The 20,664-nt window shown below is 41.2% G+C and overlaps 1 protein-coding gene across 1 annotated transcript in view; it reads left to right on the plus strand.

The window, feature by feature from the left end:
* The window catches only part of Ube2h (ubiquitin-conjugating enzyme E2H), a 93,179-nt gene that overhangs the window by 43,923 nt on the left and 28,592 nt on the right, over nt 1–20,664 (plus strand). Inside the window, exons 2-3 of the mRNA XM_013036425.1 lie at nt 3,718–3,794; nt 6,578–6,652. Of these exons, the coding sequence (XP_012891879.1) occupies nt 3,718–3,794; nt 6,578–6,652 (152 nt within the window). The remainder of the gene's footprint in view (nt 1–3,717; nt 3,795–6,577; nt 6,653–20,664) is intronic.

Raw genomic sequence — 20,664 nt, forward strand, 5'->3', positions numbered from 1 at the left:
ATTATTTTTGTGTATTGATCAACAGACATTACCTTTTACCAAGAAAACTAGGTAGTGAAAGTTGCTTAATTTCTTTGGTCTTCTTTTTTTGTTGTGCTCTACCACTAAGCTACACTCACTAGCTTCTTTTTTTTTGGTCAGTCGTGGGGCTTGAACTCTGGGCCTGGGCGCTGTCCCTCAGCTCCCCACTAGCTTCATATAGTTTTTTCTTTAGGTTCGGTGCAATGTAAAATGTTAAATGGATAAAAACTAGTATTTCGTGAATACTTTAGAAGATAGTAAAATAGGATTTGTGGGCTTATTTATAATTTTCTTTTTACCAGAACAGTATCTGTTTTTCTGTGTTCAAGTGTCAAAACTGTGGCAATGCCCAGCACTGGTGGCTCACACCTATAACTAGCTACTCAGAAGGCTGAGATCTGAAAATCACATTTCGAAGCCAGCCCAGTAAAGTCCAATTAACACCAGAAAACCAGAAGTGGTGCTGTGGCTCAAAAGTGGTAAAGCATTAGCCTTGAGCAAAAGAGCTCAGGGACAGACAGTGCCTAGGCCCTGATTACAACCACAACCAATGCTCCCACCCCTTCCCACCCAATTTTTTTTTTTTAATTGATGAAAATACTACTGCTGTAGATGTGTATATGGTAAAACTAACTTTGTTAAACTTTTTTTAAAGGTGGTACTAGATATGCATGCTAAGCACTTGCTCAACTCTGCCACCAGCAAATACACATTTATCATATACTATATATATTTTTTCTCCCTAATTTTAAATATGTTGTAGACTTTCTTTTTTTTTTTTCTTTTTCTTTTTCCTGTCAGTTGTGTGGCTTGAATCTGGGCCTAGGTGCTGTCCCTCAGCTCTTCAGCTCAAGGCAAGTGTTGCCACAGCGCAACTTCTGGTTTTCTGGTGGTTTATTGGCAAGAGATTCACAGAGTTTCCTGCCCAGGCTGGCTTTAAACCTTGATCCTCAGATCTCAGCCTCCTGAGTAGCTAGGAATACAGGCATGAGCCACCAGGGCATGGCTCCTTTTTATATACACTAATCATTTCCTCTGTGTTTCTGGATGTGGTCTCATTCTCAGAAAGGCCTTTCACTATGGAAAAATACTTTCTTTGAGGGCTCTGTTGCTTATACTTAATTATATCTGGATTTGACTTCCCCGACTCCCAGTGAAATTGATTTTTTTCCCCCTACATTTTAAAACATTTTATTTATTTATTTATTTTTGTTGGTTGTGGGGCCTGAACTCTAGGCCTGGGCGTTGTCCCTCAGCTCTTCAACTCAAGGCTAGCACTCTACCACTTGAGCCACCACACCACTTCTGGCTTTTTCTGCTTAATGTGGTGCTGAGGAATGGAATCCAGGGCCTCATGCATGCAAGGCAAGCGCTCTACCATTGAGCCACCTTCCCAGCCCCAACTTGGGAATATTTTTGCAAGTGTCAGGAAGATCAGGAAGAATTTAGTACACCAGAGATATCAATTTTTCTATTTAGATTCTATTTTAATCCTTTTATTGTGTTTATTGAAATAAGTTTTATTTAGAAAAGAATTAGATCAAATTGGCTTACTCTGAATTAACTTACTTAAATATCTATTGTAGATATACTGTCCAAGACTTGAGCAAAGAATTTATGGAAAATACACCTGCACTCAGCTTGACTCTGGTGACTCACACCGGTAATCCTAGCTACTCAAGAGGCTTAAGATTTGAGGATCACAGTTTGAAGCTAACACAGGCAGAAAAGGCCATGAAACTCTTATCTCCAATAAAATTACTCAGAAAAGCTAGAAGTAGAACTGTGGTTCAAGTGGTAGAGTGCTAACCTTAAGCAAAAGAAGCTCAGGGACAGTGTGCAGGCCCTCAGTTCAAGTGCCAGGACCAGTAAAAAAAAAACCAAAAAACAAAAAACAACTATATACATACACATACACACACACACACACATATACACATAAATACATACCTGGACTCATGCAATCTGTACTGTAACCTGTTGGGCACAGGCTTAGGGAACCAAAAAACTTAATTTCAAACCTGTAAAAGTAATCACTTTTTTTGCCAGGCTTGATGATCTCAACACTTGAGAGATAGAGGCTGAAGGATTGTGAGTTGGAGGACTGCCTGGACTATGTAACAAGACCCTCTCTCAAAACAACCCCCCCAACCATTTTTTCCTCTCCTTAAGAAATCATTAAAATTTTCTCTTTGATTTCATTTTCTTTTGATAGTACATGTAATTAAAACATAAATTACCATGCTGGTTGAGAAATATGTTTCCAATCTGTTGTGTCTGGCTTCCTTTTATATTTTTCCTTTTTCTTTTCTTTCTTTTTTTTTCTTCTTGATGTTACAGTGAGATTTGAAGTTTCCCAAAGCCTAAAATTGTATCGAGTTTACTGGGTTATATACCACAAAGAAGAGACATAGGTTAGATTTAGACCAGTCACCCTCTCTCCTACAGGTACAGATTTAACTTGATTTTGGTAATTGAATCTTAGTACTTTAAAGAAGTCAGAGTTGGGGCTGGGAAGGTGGCTCAGTGGTAGAGCGCTTGCCTTGCATGCATGAGGCCCTGGGTTCGATTCCTCAGCACCACATAAGCAAAAAGAAAAAAGCCGGAAGTGGTGTGGTGGCTCAAGTGGTAGAGTGCTAGCCTTGAGCTGAAGAGCTGAGGGACAGCACCTAGGCCCAGAGTTCAGGCCCCAAGACCGGACCCAAAAAAAAAAAAAGATAAGAAGTCTCAGGGCTAGGTAGCTTTTAGAGGAAGAGAATTAAAAGTGATTAGACTATGCTTAGAACTGAAAGGCAAATCTAGAGGAAGGGAATTTGAGGAGGAAGGGAAGGAAGGAAAGAGTAGGTGAAAATAAATGGCACAAGTAAGATGTTTTATTTTTTATTTATTTATTATTTTGCCAGTTCTTGGGCTTGAACTTGGGGCCTGGGCTCTGTCCCTGAGCCTCTCTGTGCTTGAGGCCAGTGCTCTACCACTTGAGCCACAGCATCGCTTCGAGCCTTTTGTGTATGTGGTACTGAGGAATCCAACCCAAGCCTTCATGTATGCTAGGCAAGCACTCTACCACTAAACCACATTCCCAGCATCCTAAGTAAGATGTTAAAAAAATTTTTTTTGGCCCTTGTGTGTAATAAGTTGTATTACCTATTTTGATAGTTCCATGAGCCAAAGAGAAAATTGTGGAGCTGTCCTCAGTAACTCTGTTATTGTAGGAACATAGCTCTTCTAGTTTTGGAATTGGTGTTTTGTTAAACATTTGAATTTGACTGGATTTAAGTTAAGGGCCCGTTGGTTAGAAAGGAAAAGATATAGAGGGGAGAAAAAACTTAAAAGTGCTATTTTTCATTTACATATTATTCATTTTCCCTTCAAGAAGTCCTAAGAAGTGGTATTTTTTGTGTTGAGAAAGAACGGTTGGGTAGTCAGTTGCTTTATTTGTCTAGGCTTAAAAAACACAGTAAATGGCAGTTAGGAGATATGAACGTAAGTCTCTCTGAATCCAGTGATTATGCATATCCTTCTCATAAGCATATAGATGACCTCCTAAATCTCTAGAGATGTTATATATATTTTACTTTTTATTAATTTCCTGTCAAGTATTGGTAACACTTTTTAATTGGCCTGTCTTGAGGATGTCATCAAAAGTTCTTCTCTATAATACATAGTCTGTGTGATTTCCTTTACCTTCTACCTTAGCATTGAGAGTAAACACGAGGTTACAATCCTGGGAGGACTCAATGAATTTGTAGTGAAGTTTTATGGACCACAAGGAAGTAAGTACATGTGTTACTATGTGTTTTTCTGTTGCAGTGGTTTTTTACTCTCTTCCTTAATAGAATATCTAAGAGAGGTGATGGCATGCATAGCTTTTCAAAAGTAGGTTCAATTGAACTCCAGAAACAGCAAGTGAGAGCTTTGTACCAGTGGCTCACACCTGTAATCCTAGCTACTCAGGAGGCTGAGATCATGGTTCAAAACTAGTTGGGGAAGCCGGGCGCCGGTGGCTAATCCTAGCTACTCAGGAGGCTGAGATCTGAGGGTCATGGTTCAAAGTCAGTCCGGGCAGGAAAGTCCGTGAAACTCTTATCTCCAATAAACCACCAGAAAACTGGAAGTGGCATTAGCTCAAGTGGTAGAGTGCTCACCTTGAGCTGAAGAGTGCAGGGACAGTGCTCAGGCCCAGAGTTCAAGCCCCACGACGACCCAAAAAAAACAAACAAAAAAACTAGCTGGGGCAGGAAAGCCCATGAGACTCTTAACTCCAATAACCTACTCTGAAAAAGCCGGAAGTGGTGCTGCAGCATAAGTGGTAGTACATTAGCATTGAGCACAAAGAGGCTCAGGGACAGTGCTCAGCCCCTGAGTTCAGTCCCCAGGACCAGAAAGAGAAAAAAAGAGAGAAAGCATCGAGGAAATTTTTGTCTCATTATAATTATTTTATATACTTACTTTATGAGTTATGATTTTTGGGTTTTGTTATAAATGGCCACATGAGTGGTTTCTGGGAAGTGCATTTTCTTGTTTGCTTTTTTGAGTGCAGAACAGTTGGTTGAGATAGGAAAAAAGGGAATATAGCTATTAATTAACGAATAATTGAATAGTGTTTAATAGAACTAAGTAAAATTGAATAATAAGGGTTGGGAAGGTGGCTCAGTGGTAGAGCGCTTGCCTTGCATGCATGAGGCCCTGGGTTCAATTCCTCAGTACCACATAAGTAGAAAAAGCCAGAAGTGGTGCTATGGCTCAAGTGGTAGAGCTCTAGCCTTGAGCTTAAGAACTGAGGGACAGTGCCCAGACCCTGAATTCAAACCCCACAACTGGCAAAAAAATAAAAAATAAATTGAGTAATAAGAATATTTTCTAGGGCTGGGAAGGTGGCTCAGTGGTAGAGCGCTTGCCTTGCATGCCAGCGGCCCTGGGTTCGATTCCTCAGCACCACATAAGCAAAAAAAAAAGAAGCCGGAAGTGGCACTGTGGCTTAAGTGGTAGAGTGCTAGCCTTGAGCTGAAGAGCTGAGGGACAACGCCCAGGCCCAGAATTCAGGCCCCACGACCGGACTCAAAAAAAAAAAAAAAGAATATTTTCTAACTCTGGATCCTCTAAAGTATATTAGTCTGGACATGGAGGTTGTAGTAGTTCCCTGACTCTTAAAGAAATTTAAAGGTTTTCAGCAAAACTGCTTAACGTTTAATTATATTCAGATTTATTTTTAATTTGGAGACACAGTTTTGGTTTTGGTTTTTTAAAAAATATTATGGCTGGGTGCCACTGGCTCATGCCTGTAATCCTAGCTACTCAGGAGGCTGAGATCTGAGGATCATGGTTCAAAGCCAGCCCAGGCAGGAAAATCTGGGGCTTGAACTCTGGGCCTGGGTGCTGTCCTTCAGCTCTTCAACTCAAGGCAAGCATTCTAACCCTTGAGCCATAGCACCACTTCCAGTTTTCTGATGGTTAATTGGAGATAAGAGTCTCAAGGACTTCCTTTGCCTAGGCTGGCTTTGTTGTTTTTTTTGATTGTTTGTTTTTGTTTTTTTTTTTTTGTCCTGGGGCCTGAACTCTGCACCTGGGCGCTGTCCCTCAGCTTTTCAGCTGAAGGCTAGTGCTCTACCACTTGAGCCATAGTGCCACTTCCAGCTTTTTCTGCTTATGTGGTGCTGAGGAATTGAACCCAGGGCCTCATGCATACAAGGCAAGCACTCTACCATTGAGCTACCTTGCCAGCTCCTGGGTTTCTTTTTTTGTTTTTGTTTTTTGCCTGTCAGGGAACCTGAACTCTGGGCCTGGGCGCTTTCCCTCAGCTCTTCAGCTCAAGGCTAGCACTCTACCACTTGAGCTATAGCACCACTTCTGGCCTTCTCTGCATATGTGGTGCTGAGGAATCGAACCCAGGGCCTCTTGCATGCAAGGCAAGCACTCTACCACTGAGCCACCTTCCCAGCCCTCTGGGAGTGATTTGATCTACAATCCTCAGATGGATCTCAGCCTCCTGAGTAGCTAGGATTACAGGCATGAGCCACCACTGCTGTCTTATGAGACTCTTAGTCCAGTAAACCACCAGAAAACCAGAAGTGGTGCTGTGTCTTAAGTGGTAGAGTGCTCACCTTGAGCTAAAGAGCTCAGGGACAGTACCCAGGCCCAGAGTTCAAGCCCCATGACCAACCGCCCCCCAAAAAATTGATTTTTAAGTGTTGTACAAAATGATTCCAATTCCAGAAGTCAAGTTATGAATACAAATGCATCTTGTCCAATGTTGCCCCTTCCATCATTCTTTCCCTATCCCATCCCTATCCTCAAGTTACACAGTTCAATTTTTATATATGTATATTTAATATAATGACTGCATTTGCTCACTCTTCTTCCCTTCATTCCTGTACCCTCCCCTCTCATGGCCCTCCACCCCAACAGGTTTCAGCTTCCTAATAGTCACTTAGTTGAATGTTCATTGGCTGTTCAAAGGAATTACACCATTGGACTCCTCCTCTAAGTATACCTCCTTAAGTCAGTTTGCTTGTGGAGACATAGTTTTAATGTATGACATTTGTTACTTTTATTTCAGCACCATATGAAGGTGGAGTATGGAAAGTTAGAGTGGATCTTCCTGACAAATACCCTTTCAAATCACCATCTATAGGTACGTGACTACTTGGTTTCTCTACTTCAATAATTTGATTGGGGAAAAAAGAATTGTGTTTTATGGAAGATAATTGATTCCACAAATTATTACTTAATTGAGTTTTTCCAGTTTTAGCTTGGATTATTTAGTGGCTTTGGGGGAAATTTCATAGTGTAATAGAAAGCATAACATATTCTTACATGATCATAATGGCTTCTAGATTTTTATTTCAGTGTCCAATTGCACTAGCAACTTTAAGATACATTGTCCATTCAGACTGCTAACAATACAAAACAAGCATGCCTTCAGTCTCATTCTGTTGTTAGAGTGAATATTATATAATATTCTATCATTTAAAAATCCATCCTAGATCTTACTTAGCTCTAATTAGATCTAGCTCTGAATACTGAACAGTGAAATAACCCTTTTATACTCTATACATCCTCAATTTTTTAGCCTTTCAAACAGCATCCAAAAGAATAGCAGCCTCAGTGGGTTATATAAGATGTGCTGCTTCTTGCCTTCTTCCTCCCAGCTTAATTGGTGATATTATTCCTTCATCCCCACTAAGGCAATCACTGATAATTTTTAGCATTTTAATGTCAGACTATAAAGGTACATCTGTTTGGAAGTAAACAACTTAACAAACTGAGATGGGTTGGTTCATGCCTGTAATCCTAGCTACTCAGGAGACTGAGATCTGAGGATCATAGTTTACTTTGTATTTGTTTGCTTTGTATTTACAACGTTAAGAAAATGTTGTTTTAACTAATTTTCTGAAAATTTCCTTACTGCAGACCTTGGGAAGTCATTTGCATTTCTTTTAACTAGCATTTCCTAAAAGTTCTGAAAATACAGATGAACTGTCAGCCTCTTCACAGAAAAAACTTTCATAAAAATACTAGCTTAGGGACTAGGAAGGTAGCTCAGTGGTAGAGTGCTTGCTTTACATGCATGAGGCTCTGGGTTCGATTCCTCATCACCACACAAGCAGAAAAAGTTAGAAGTGGTGCTGTGGCTCAAGTGGTAGAGCACTAGCCTTGAGCTGAAGAGCTGAGGGACAGCACCCAGGCCCAGAGTTCAGGCCCCACAACCGACAAAAAAAAAAAAAAAAATACTAGCTTATAAAGTACAAGTTCTGAGTAATCATAGCTTCTTTTTTGTTATGCTTTGTTTTATCTCCTTTGTGAGGATCCTAGTTCGAAGTTAGCCCAGGCAGGAAAGTCCTGTCCAATTAACCACCAGAAAATGGGAAGTGGCACTGAGGCTCAAAGCTAGCTTTAAGCAGAAGAGCTTAGGGACAGCGCCCAGGCCCTGAGTTCGAGACCCACACCTGACCAGAAAAAAAAATTATAGAATTATAGAATTGTAGTAATTTAAAAGTTAATTGTTTTGCTTCAGTCTAAATATGATTTTTTTTTCTTGGTCAGTTGTAGGGCTTGAACTTGGGGACTGGGTGCTGTCCCTAAGCTCTGTTGCTCAAGGAGAGCACTCTACCACTTCAAGCCATAGTGTCACTTCTGGTTTTCTAGTAGTTAATTGGAAATAAGAATCTTACGGAGTTTTCCTCTCTGGGCTGGCTTTAAAGGGTGAGCCTCAGATCTGAGCCTTCTGAGTAGCTAGGATTATAGACGTGAGCCACTAGCACCTAATATAGATGATTTTTAAATATTGTAAAATATTGATCAATTTTAAATAAGACCAATAAAATTGAAATATATTAAGCGGTCTTTGTTGTTCATTCCACACCTCATGGTAAGAATTACCAGCATTCACATATCTTGATGTTGCTGTATACTGTCTTCAAAACTAATGCTAGGCCGGGCGCTGGTGGCTCACGCCTGTAATCCTAGCAACTCAGAAGGCTGAGATCTGAGGATCGCGGTTCAAAGCCAGCCCGGGCAGGAGAGACCATGAGACTCCTATCTCCAATAAACCACCAGAAAACCGGAAGTGGCGCTGTAGCTCAAGTGGTAGAGCACTCGCCTTGAGCTGAAGGACAGCACCCAGGCCCAGAGTTCAAGCCCCACGACCGACCCCCCCCAAAAAAAAAAAACAAAAAAAAAACTAATGCTAGATCTCCTGGAGTTTAGATCAATACTCCCAACTATAAAAATATATGAAGCAAGCCAGGCGTGGGTGGTTCACACCTGTAATCTTAACTACCCAGGAGGCTGAGATCTGATGATCGTGGTTCAAAGCCAGCCCAGGTAGGAAAGTCCGTGAAACTCTATCTCCAATAAACACTGAGAAAACTGGAAATGGCGCTGTAGCTCAAGTGGTAGAGTGCTTGCCTTGAGCTGAAGAGCTGAGGGACAGTGCTCAGGCCCAGGGTTCAAGCCCCATAACCAACCCCCCCCCCCAAAAAAAATATATATATATGAAGCAAAATATCCTGAATTTTTGTTTTGATTTCAGGTTCCTGCATTTTTGTGTAGGGCAAATAGAAGAGTTAGGTGGTCACAGAAGTAAAAGCCACCAAAAGGAGCAACCTCTCTCCCAGCATCTAGCTGCTTTCTGTGCTCTAAAAATACTACAGAGCTTCTCATTCCTTTTTAGGCTAGGGAATTCTTACTGTACATTTGAGCAACAGCTGGTCATTTATATCAGGTTCTTAGGTGCTTTCTCTAAGCCTAGCAATCAAGAAGATTCTTATGGATAAATAAGTCAGAAATGTTTTTATCGCTGCAAGGACTTTCAAAGTTGTAGAGTTAAGAATGGTAAAGTGGATGGGAGCTGTGAAGTGTTGTCTGAGACAGCTCATGAGTACAGCTGAGAAGCCCGTGCAGCTTTCTGGGCTCCATTCCATAGTGACAGAATGTGGGTATCCCACATTTTCTGGCTTCTAAAAAAGACCCCCAGTTTATTCATCTCAACTTTAGGGTGCTTTTTATTCTTTTCACTTTAACTCTGTGCCTGGGTGCTGTCCCTCAGCTCTTTAGCTCAAGGCTGGTGCTCTACCACTTGAGCCAGAGTTCCACTTCTGGTTTTCTGTTGGTTTATTGGAGATAAAGAGTCTCAAGGACTTTCCTGCCTGGGCTGCCGTTGAACCGCAATCCTCAGATCTCAGCCTCCTGAGTAGGATTACAAGTATGAGCCACCAGTGCCCGGCTCTAAAATTCTTTTAAAAACAGAGTAATGTCTTAGTTCCCTTTGAAAAACATATTTGCACAGTTTAAGATGTGTTTATATTCCTAGTGTTGCTTAAAAAATCTGTATTGTTAAAATGAACTTTAGGAAGATCTATTTTAAAGATGGAAAAGTGAGACTGAAATGAATCACTACTGAGCTAATTGAAGTCTGCAGAATCTGGCTTCCTTGGGTTTTCTGTTTTGTTCTTTTTGTAGGTTTTGGGGGTAGAGGTTTGCCATAACAGATGAATTCAGAATGGCACTTAACTGCTAGAGTAACTTATGTACATGTCCAGTGTGTTGAGGTCATAGCAAATGTAATCTCTCTAAATCAAAATGTCCACTGATTTTGTTGACAGTTCCTAAAGGATTCAGTAGAGGATTTGTAAGACAGGTATTTTCAGTGATGAGGAAAGAAAAAAAATGAAGCCACTTGGCTGAGCATTATGATAATAGCTCATGTCTATAATACTAGCATTTGAGAGGCTAAGGCAGGATTGTGAGTTCAAGGCTAATTGAGATCCTATCTGATTTCACTTAAAATTACTTGCTTAAGGGGACTGGGAAGGTGGCTCAGTGGTAGAGTGCTTACCTCACATACATGAGGTCCTGGGTTCAATTCCTCAGCACCACATAAATAGAAAAGGCTGGAAGTGGAGCTGTGGCTCAAATGGTAGAGAACTAGCCTTGAGCTGAAGAGCTGAGGGACAGTGTCCAGGCCCAGAGTCCAAGCCCTATGACTGACCAAAAAAAATTACTTAAGTTCATCAAACTAAAACTAACGTTAAAAATAAATTTTTAAATATATTTTTTATTTTTTGGGTGCTGGTAGCTCATGCCTATATTCCTAGCTACTCAGGAGATTGAGATCCTAGGATCATGGTTCAAAGCCAGCCCAGGCAGGAAAGTCAATGAGACTGTTACTTCCAATTAACCACCAAAAGGCCAAAGTGGCACTGTGGCTCAAGGGGAAGAGTACTAGCCTTGAACAAAAAGCTTAAAGACAGTGAGTAGGCCCTGAGTTCATGCCTCATAACTAGTACCTAACTCAATTAATCAAACAGTGCTAAGGATTGAATCCAAGGTCTTCCAAATCAGCAAACATTCTACCATTGAACTACATCCTTTGTCCTCATTTTTTGTTTTGTTTTGTTTTGTTTTTTTTGGTCTGGTCATGGGGCCTGAACACTGGGCCTGGGCGCTGTCCCTCAGCTCTTCAGCTCAAGGCTAGCTCTCTACCACTTGAGCCACAGCACCACTTCCAGCTTTTTTTTTTCTGCTTATGTGGTGCTGAGGAATCGAACCCAGGGCCTCATGCTTGCAAGGCAAGTGCTCTACCACTGAGCCAACTTCCCAGTTCCTTTGTCCTCATTTTTTTACACAAGTTCCCATTATTGTAGCCCAGGCTGAGCTCTGTCTTCCAAGTACTAGGATTATATATGTGCATCACTACGCCCAGCACCAAAAAAGCTACTATTAAGTGCTTACTCAATGCCAGTTACTCTTCAAATGTTTCACTTACATTAACTCATTTAATCTTTATTGCAGCTAATCTACTACTCAATCTAGTTTTAGGAGGGCAGAGATAAACTTGACAGAAAACACACATAGTGGGACTTAAAAGTCCGACTAGAGTCTAAGCTTTTAGCCATGACTTGCAAGTTAGTTAGAGACTTGCAAGTGAATCTTTTATTTCAAGTTCTGTATGTTCTATACTGCCCTACTCCTAACCATTGAAATATGCATCGCCAACAGTGTGGTTATATAAATGAGCAGAACACTGAAACATAGAACTATAGGCTGGGAAGGTGGCTCAGTGATAGAGTGCTTGCCTTACATGCATGAGGCCCTGGGTTCGATTCCTCAGCATCACATAAGCAGAAAAAGGTGGAAGTGACACTGTGGTTCAAGTGGTAGAGTGCTAGCCTTGAGTTGAAGAACTGAGGGACAGCACCCAGGCCCAGAGTTTAGGCCCCATGACCTGCAAAAATAAATAAATAATAAAACTATAGGCAAGTCAAGTAGTCTGATAATCTACTAGGTTGGTAGAAGAATTAGCACTTCAAAGCCGGGCGCTGGTGGCTCACACCTGTAATCCTAGCTACTCAGGAGGCTGAGATCTGAGGATCGTGGTTCAAAGCCAGCCCGGGCAGGAAAGACCGTGAGACTCCTATCTCCAATAAACCACCAGAAAACCGGAAGTGACGCTGTAGCTCAAGTGGTAGAGCGCTCGCCTTGAGCTGAAGAGCTGAGGGACAGTGCCCAGGCCCAGAGTTCAAGCCCCACGACCGACAAAAAAAAAAAAAAAGAATTAGCACTTCACTTTTTCTTAGTTATAAATGAACTTTTTCTTTTCTTTTCTTTTTTTTTTTTTGGTCGGTCATGGGGTATGAACTCTTGGCCTGGGCGCTGTCACTCAGCTCTTCAGCTCAAGGCTAATGCTCTACCACTTGAGCCACAGCACCACTTCCAGCCTTTTCTGCTTATGTGGTGCTGAGGAATCGAACCCATGGCCTCATGCATGCAAGGCAAGCGCTCTACCACTGAGCCACCTTCCCAGCCCCTAAATGAACTTTTCTTATTTATCTAGCCAATTCCTCAGGCTCCATATTATCAAAGAAAAAGGAAGAAACAGAAAAAAAAGACCCCTTTTTGAGTTTAGATGTCCTGAACACCCACAGGATCAGTTCAGAAGTTCCCATGACACAAGGCATTGAGAGTGAGCTCCTTGCTTGGTTCCTCAAGAAGAGACAAGTCCAGGTCCATCTCTTCTGTATAGGAAAGGCCCAGCTTTCTGAAGAGTCCTCCACTTGGGTGCAGGCTTCCCCAGACTAGCTGTCTGAGGTAAGGTGAAAATCTGTCATTGTGTGCTAATGTACAGATGGCATATGGCTTTTACTAGTAAAGTCAGTAATTCCACCCCTTTTTCAGGTGAAATACTCCAACTCTGGTCATCTGCTGTGGGCTAGGAGCTAAAATTAAAGTTATTACTCTTTGAAAAATTAGTCTGAGACACGAAAAGGAAAGATGATACTCAGTTTTTAGTGTGTACATATATTTGTTTCACTTTGGGTGCTGGAAATTCAACCCAAGGCCTTGTATTTACCAGGCACACATTTTACCACTAAATAACACGACAAAGCCCCTAATTGTGTAGTGTGTGTTGCATTTATGTTGTGTGTGTGTGTGTTTTCTGTGCCGGTACTGTGGCTTGAACTCTGGACCTCACACTCTTGGCTTTTTCCACTCACAGCAGATACTACTCTTGAGTCATGCCTCCAGTCCACTTCTTGCTGGCTAATTGTAGATAGGAGTCTCAAAGTTATATCTGTTCAAGCTGACTTTTTAGCCATAATCCTCTAAGTAGCTAGGATAATATGCATGAGCCATCAGCACCCAGCCATATATATTTTTTTTAATTTTTATTTTAATTTTTATTTTTTTGTCGGTAGTGGGGCTTGAACTCTGGGCTTGGGCGCTGTCCCTCAGCTCTTCAGCTCAAGGTGATTGCTCTACCTCTTGAGCCACAGAACCACTTCCGGTTTTCTAGTGGTTAATTTGACATGAGAGTCTCACAGACTTTCCTGCCCTAGCTGCCTTTGAACCATGATCCTCAGATGTCAGCCTCCTGAGTAGCTAGGATTACAGGCGTGAGCCACCAACGCCTGGCCTAAATATATTTTAAATATTTGTACCTACTTAGAAAAATAATCACTTTGGCTTTGAATACTCTACTTTGTTCTGAAAATAGAATCTCAGGATGACTTAATGTTTTTATTCACTGTTTTCTCACAGGAATTCATGTCTAGTTTATGATTAAATTGCATCAGCCACAGCTGCCTTCAACCATTTCTGTCCATACTCATTTTATCTCTGGATAAAGCTAACATATTTACCTTTAGTTCTCTTCTCTACTTTTCTTAGGGTAGATTTTAGTTATTTGTCTAGTCTCTTATTTTGAAAAGATAATTCTGCATGAAATTTCTGAATAGGTGATTGGCCTACAATATTTAATTACCCACAAGTTTGATCACTGTATTCTCTCAAAAGAACTAAAAGTTGAAAATAAGATGAATTTTGTTTTTTTATTAACCCCAGTCTGCACCACTTTTAGGTTTAGGCTTGAGTGTACAACTTTTAGTTACTTGGGAAGCTGAGATTGAAAAGATTGCCAGCCCAGGCAGAAAAGTTCACAAGACTCTCCACCAAGAGCTGGGTGCACTGAGATGTACCTCTTAGAAGTACCTCCTAGCCATGTTGTAGCAGGCATGTGCTTAGGCTGGAAATAACCAGCAAAAAAAAGGGATGTGACTCAGTGGTAAGAGCAACTGCCTCACAAGCATGAGGCCTTGAGTTCAAGACTTAGTACCACCAAAAGAAGGTGTGGGGAGATACACAATTTTATGCAGACTTCTTTCTATGACTTGAACAGAAATAAACTGAAATAAAAACCAGTTTTTAGTCAGGAACTGGTAGCTACTCAGGAGGCTGAGATCTGAGGTTCACAGTTTGAAGCCAGTCCTGACAGGAAAGTCCGTGAGACTCTTACATCCAATTAACTACCAAAAAAGCTGCAAGTGGAGCTGTGGTTCAAGTGATAGAGTACCAGTCTTAAGCAAAAAAGCTAAAGGACCAGCATTCAGGCCCTGAGTTCACAGGACTGGCACAACAGCAACAGCAACAAAAAGTTGTTAGCGTGACTGGCACAATATTTACCTTCTTGGCCCATGTGGTTAAGTGATGTACTCCAGAGCAGCTGAGTATAGAAATGGAACAAGCAAAATAATAATCAGTACTTTTTACTTTCCCCTCCCTTCTCTCTCTCTCTCTCTACACACACACACACAAATTCCTGAGAAGGGCCCATGATTACTAGAAAAATCAGTGTACATTTTACCGTTTTTAATTTGAGGTTTTAAAGCTGCAAAAAACAAGCTAAAACTAATGTTAGTCTAATATTAGACTCCTTTTCAATAACCAACATTTATAGGAAAACTATAGAAACAGCAGCTTTTTACATTTTAGAGTTTTTCATGAACTGGGTATGAATTAGAATTCCTCTCCCAGAGTTAATAAATCACTGGATTCCCTTCCACTGAAAGGTATAGGACAGGCTCTGGCAGCATGACAGCTCTCCATCAAGCGATGGAGAGCCTGCCTGACAAGTACAGAGCCCTAAGTTCAAGCTCCACACCAAAAGAAAAGATTTGGACAGCGGGCAAGATTGGTTTGGTTTATTTTTTTTGCAGGGGAGGGGAGTGCCTAGATGACAGTTCTGGGGCTTAAACTCAGAGCCTGGGCATTGTTCCTTAGCTTTTTGGCTCACACTCTGTCATTTGAGCCACACCTTCATTTTCAGCTTTTTTGGTGGTTAGTTGGAGATAGTCTTACAGACTTTCCTGCCAGGGCTTTGAACTGAAATCCTCAGATCTCAGCGCCCTGAGTAACTAGGATTACAGGCACGAGCCACTGGTGCCTAGCAGAGGGCAAGTTTTTGGCTCAACATTTATTCCTGTTCTCTTTTGCCTTTTTTTTTAAGTTGTTCAAACAATGCCAGAAAATAATTGTCCAGAAAAGATTAAAGAAATTAAGTTTCATCTGGTCAGATGATTGAAATAAACTCTTAGATGTCTAGTAGTGAATAAAATCTTAATTCACATAGATTAAAAATAACTTGCTATACTGGAGATGTGGTACATTGAAAGAAGACTTGTCTGCATGAAGCCCTGGATTTAATTTCCAAGCACTGCACTGCAAAACAAGAAAAAAATTTAATCTTCCACTTATCATGTTTCCATAAAAGCTGTTTTCAAAATATGTTCTCTTAAAATATCTTCTAAATAGTTCCTGGTCGAATGGAAACAAGTGTTGGGAAAATTCTCCTGTTGCAGACATATTCATTAGTATGGTGATAGCATTGCCAAAAGGAAGGAGAACGTGCCAGGGCAAACATGCTCAGTCCTGAGAATGTTCCTTCTCTGAATTCCTAGTCTGTCCTTTCCCAGTCTCCTCCCCTCCTCATCCACAAGTTCCATTGTTGGCATTATTGTCCAGAATGTAAATGACTGCCAAAAACACTGCCTACAGCTTGTCCAAGAACAACTGTAAAAAAAAAAAAAAAAGATATGTTCCTTTCTGCTGATTTGCTTTGGATATTTTTTAAACTATTAATTTAAAAGGCCTGATAATCCAGGCACCAGTGGCTCACACCTGTAATCCTAGCTACTCAGAAGTCTGAGATCTAAGGATCATGGTTCAAAGCTAGCCTAGGCAGGAAGTCCATTAGTTTCTTATCTCCAATTAACTACTAAAAAGTTGAAAAGGGTGCTGTGGCTTAAAGTAGTAGAGCTCTAACCTTGAGCATAAAAACTCAGGGACAGTGTCTAGGCCTTGAGTTCAAGTACCAGGACCAACACTAAAAACAAAAACAACAACAACAACAAAAACAGACCTGATAGAGGAAGAGATCACTGTAGTCTAGAAAGGTTTTTTGGTAGTGTTGATCTGACAATGCCTATTTCTCAAGCCAAGATTGTGTACTCTGATTCTACCTACTTTGGTAGTTACTGGGTTTTGTGGTTCTTCCTGGTATTGTAGCATGTTTGTAGTTTTATATTGTAGTCTTTAGAGTACTCTGTACCTAAGAATGCTGCCTTAGAAGTAGAAGAGAGCAACTTCACCATTGATCATTTCCCCTATGTCCTCTGTTCCCAGAGCTTTGGTCATTTTAAATTATTTTTAAAGGATCTCTAGAGAGTATTCTGGAGATCATACAGTCCAACTATTTCTCTTGGTAAAGAAACAGACCCAGCCAGGCTCTGGTGGCTCGTGCCTATAATCCTAGCTACTCAGGAGGCTGGGATCTAGGGATCACAGTTTGAAGCCACCTGGACAAAAAAGTCCCTTTGAGACTTGTGGTTGTGGTTGTGGTGGTTGTGGTAGTTGTGGGGGTTGTGGGGCTGGAACTCTGGGCCTGGGAGCTGTCCCTCAGCTTTTCAGCTCAAGGTAAGCACTCTACCACTGGAGCTACAGAGGCCACTTCCAGTTTTCTGGTGGTTTATTGGAGATGAGTATCAAGGACTTTCCTGCCCTGGCTGGCCTTGAACTTGGATCCTCAGATCTCAGCCTCCAGAGTAGCTAGGATTATAGGCGTGAACCTCCAGTGCCTGGCTCTTTGAGACTCTTATCTCCAATTAATCACCAGAAAACCAGAAGTGGTACTGTGGCTTAAAGTAGTAGAGTGCTAGCCTTGAGCAAAAGAACTCTGGGATGAGGCTCTGGCCCTGATTTCAAGCCCCACAACTGACAAAAATAAGTAAGTAAATAAATAAATACAGACCCATAGAAGAAAATTGGTTGTCTTAGAACTTGTGTTTGAAATGAGTTGGTGGATAGAATCTTTGCCTTACAGTCTGCTTCTGCCCTTTGGTCCCAGGGTTTGGATGGTTATTCTTAGCAAGCCTGAGGTCTGGGAACCAACTCTTTTCTTACTAAAGTATATATTTTACTGAAGTATATGTTTTACTAAGTCCTTTGGGCCCCCCTATTCTTCTGGACTCAACTGTGCCAAAATTAAGATTTAATTGAAAACAGTGTAGAAATTATATCGATTCCAAGTACTCAGCCAGGCCGTGGTAGGGGGAGGATGCAGTTTAACCTTTAAGAGTTAGTTTTGATAAATAAAGTTCTTAACCATTGCTTGTTTTTTTTTTAGGGGGGGGGGTCCGGTCGTGGGCCTGAACTCTGGGCCTGGGCGCTGTCCCTCAGCTCTTCAGCTCAAGGCTAGCACTCTACCACTTGAGCCACAGCGCCACTTCCAGCTTTTTTTTTCCCCTGCTTATGTGGTGCTTGGTGCCTCAAGCATGCAAGGCAAGCGCTCTACCACTGAGCCACCTTCCCAGCCCTTGCTTGTTTTTTTTGATTTATACCTTTATGGTGCCCTGTGTCATCCAATTGTTGAAGCTTATTTCCTCAATTCCCATTCCGTCTTATTTAAAATCTGCTATTCCTGTCTTTCCAACACTAAGATGCTGGGAGCTGATTGAGCTCTCTTCCCAGTAGACTTTTTTGTTGCTGTTGTTACTTTATTGTGCCAGTCCGAGGGCTTGAACTCTGAACCTGGGTGCTGTCCCTGCTCTTTTTCACTCAAGGCAAAATAAGTGCTATGCCACTTGAGCCAAACCTCTGCTTCGGGCTTTTTTGGTGCTTAATAAGACTCATGGACTTTCTGGCTCAGGTTGGCTTTGAACCATAGGCTTCAGATCTCAGCCTCCTGAGTTGCTGGATTTACAGGCATGAGCCACTAGTGCCCAGCTAGACTTTTGTTACCTTTTTTTTTTAAAGGACTGCCATTTGTTAAAAACAAACTTTCAGAATTTAACACTATGAGTGTTCAAGTGCTGGTCTCGGTAGCTTCCTATCTCCCTCAGAATGAAATGAAAGCCAGTTATTATCCTTTAAAAAGATTCCTAATGCTGACTGTCTAACACCACATCTGGTCTTCTGCCCCTCACTTCCCTTCAGGTTTTTGCCATTCTTGAAATGCATGAAGCAAGCCTCCTCTTCCTCTTTTTTTTTTTTTTTTTGGTCAGTTGTGGGGCTTGAACTCTTCGCCTGGGCACTGTCCCTCAGCTCTTTCAGCTCAAGGCTAATGCTCTACCACTTGAGCCACAGCGCCACTTCTGGCTTTTTCTGTTTATATGGTGCTAAAGAATCAAACCCAGGGCCTCATGTATGTAAGGCAAGCACTCTACCACACTGAGTTACCTTCCCAGGCCCTGAAGCAACTTTCTAATGTTCTTTGTACTTGGCTATTCAAGTGAATGGTCTTTCCATGGGTACCAAGGGCTTCTCCCTCAGCTTCTGAGTAAGGCACCTTTACAGGAAGGCCTCACTGACCATTTATTGACAACTCCAGCCTCCACCCCAGGCTTCCTGTTTTTTGTTCCATAGTACTAGCCAAATTCTAACATAGCATGCATTTTGTTTTCTAAAGAGCTTTCCAGGTGGCTCTCATCTGTAGCAGCATGCAATAGACATTTTGCAGTAGACATTGAGACTTCTAGCAGAGGTGAGATTTTAAATACCAAGAACATATTTTGAATTCTTCATAGTAACTAAATGCAAAATACTTCTCACATAGTAGAACCATTCTCTTGAGTTAAACTATATAGTGATTCAACCTAATTTCTCACTAATCAGGTTTCCTGGAGAGAAGGGGTATAGCTCAGTGGTAGAGTATTTGCCTTGCATGTGTGAGACCTTGCCTTCAATCCTCTGAAGTCATTGAAGGAGGAGGGATCCAAAGCTGGACATGGTGACACATACTTATAATCTCAGCCCCTAGAAGGCTCGGACAGGAGAATTATGAATTCAAAAACCAGCCTGGGCCATATGGTGAGACCTTGACATGCAACAAAATTTCATTGTGGTTAGATAGCTGTATATTCCTATTAGGACCACATGCTTTATAAACTGAGGGTCTCCTTTTTTGAATGTATTTATTTATATTGAGCAAAGAATTAAGATGTGAGATCTCAGATAAACGTTGGTTTTTAGCCAGGCACCAGTGGCTCACACCTGTAATCCTAGCTACTCAAGGAGGCTGAGATCTGAGGATCAGGGCTCAAAGGCAGCCTGGGCAGGAAAGTCCATGAGACTCTCAGCTCCAGTTAACCACCAGAAAACCAGAAGTAGAGCTATGGTTCAAATGGTAGAGCACTAGCCTTGAGTTGAAAGAACTCAGGGACAGCACTCAGGCCAGGACCAGCACCCAGGACCAGCAAAAATGGAAAAGTTGGTTTTACTGATATTTTTCCCTTAAATAGATTCAAATGAGTTAACTCATATAGAATACTTAATAATTTTTATAATTTTCTATTGTAAAGAGTCTTTTAGTCTTAAAATTACATATGTAAATTTAGGAGAGTCAGAAGAGATATCGAAATATTGAGAAGTCTGAAAGATGGCGCTTCTGCCTTTTCACAGTGCTGTACTCCCAGTTCTGTTTGCAGGGTTCGGAAAAGGATTCAACATTGTTAACTTCTAGGCAAGTTGCTTGCAGTTCTTACTTGATGTACATACTTGTAAAAAAGAGATTGTCTTTATCTTGGGGTTCATTTCGCTCAGCATCATGTTATATGGTCATGTGTACATAGCTTTGACCTCTTCTGCTTGTCCTAGACATATACTAGTTATTGCAGATAAGGGAAACCATGGGACCTATGTTTCTTTGAGTCTGGCTTACTTCACTTAATATATTTTTTCCCAAGTCTTTCCATTTCCTAACAACTGGGCAGTGTCATTCTTTCTTTTTTTTTTTGGATCTGGTCATGGGGCCTGAACTCTGGGCCTGGGCAATATCCCTGAGCTCTTCAGCTCAAGGCGAGCACTCTACTGCTTGAGCCACAGCACCACTTCTGGTTTTCTAATGGTTTATTGGAGATAAGAGTCTCACAGACTTCCCTGCCCAGGCTGGCTTTGAGCCATGATCCTCAGATCTCAGTCTCCTGAGTAGCTAGGATTACAGACATGAACCATTGGTACCTTGCCTCTGGTTTTCTTTTGCTAAGCTCAGCTTTAGACCTGACCATATTAATACATATTGATCTAGTTCATTATGGATGGCTCTGTAAAATTACTATGTGGCTGTTATACAGTTTCTGTAGTTTCATTAACAAGATTGAATTTCTTTCTTGGCTTTTTAAAAGTTCTAGGTACTTTTTTAAACAGTGCTGCTACTAGTGTCCTCATTTATCATATTGAATATGTACCTTTTTCTAGGATCTTAAAGAAAATTTTTCCTGTGTTTTTCTTTACCAGCTTATTACAGTCTCTTCATAAGCCACACATGTCTCTTTTTAAAGGCTTTTTTTTTTTTTTTTTTTTTGTTCAGTTGTG

Source organism: Dipodomys ordii, unplaced genomic scaffold (genome assembly GCF_000151885.1).
Source record: "Dipodomys ordii isolate 6190 unplaced genomic scaffold, Dord_2.0 Scaffold285, whole genome shotgun sequence".
NCBI classification, from domain to species: domain Eukaryota; kingdom Metazoa; phylum Chordata; class Mammalia; order Rodentia; family Heteromyidae; genus Dipodomys; species Dipodomys ordii.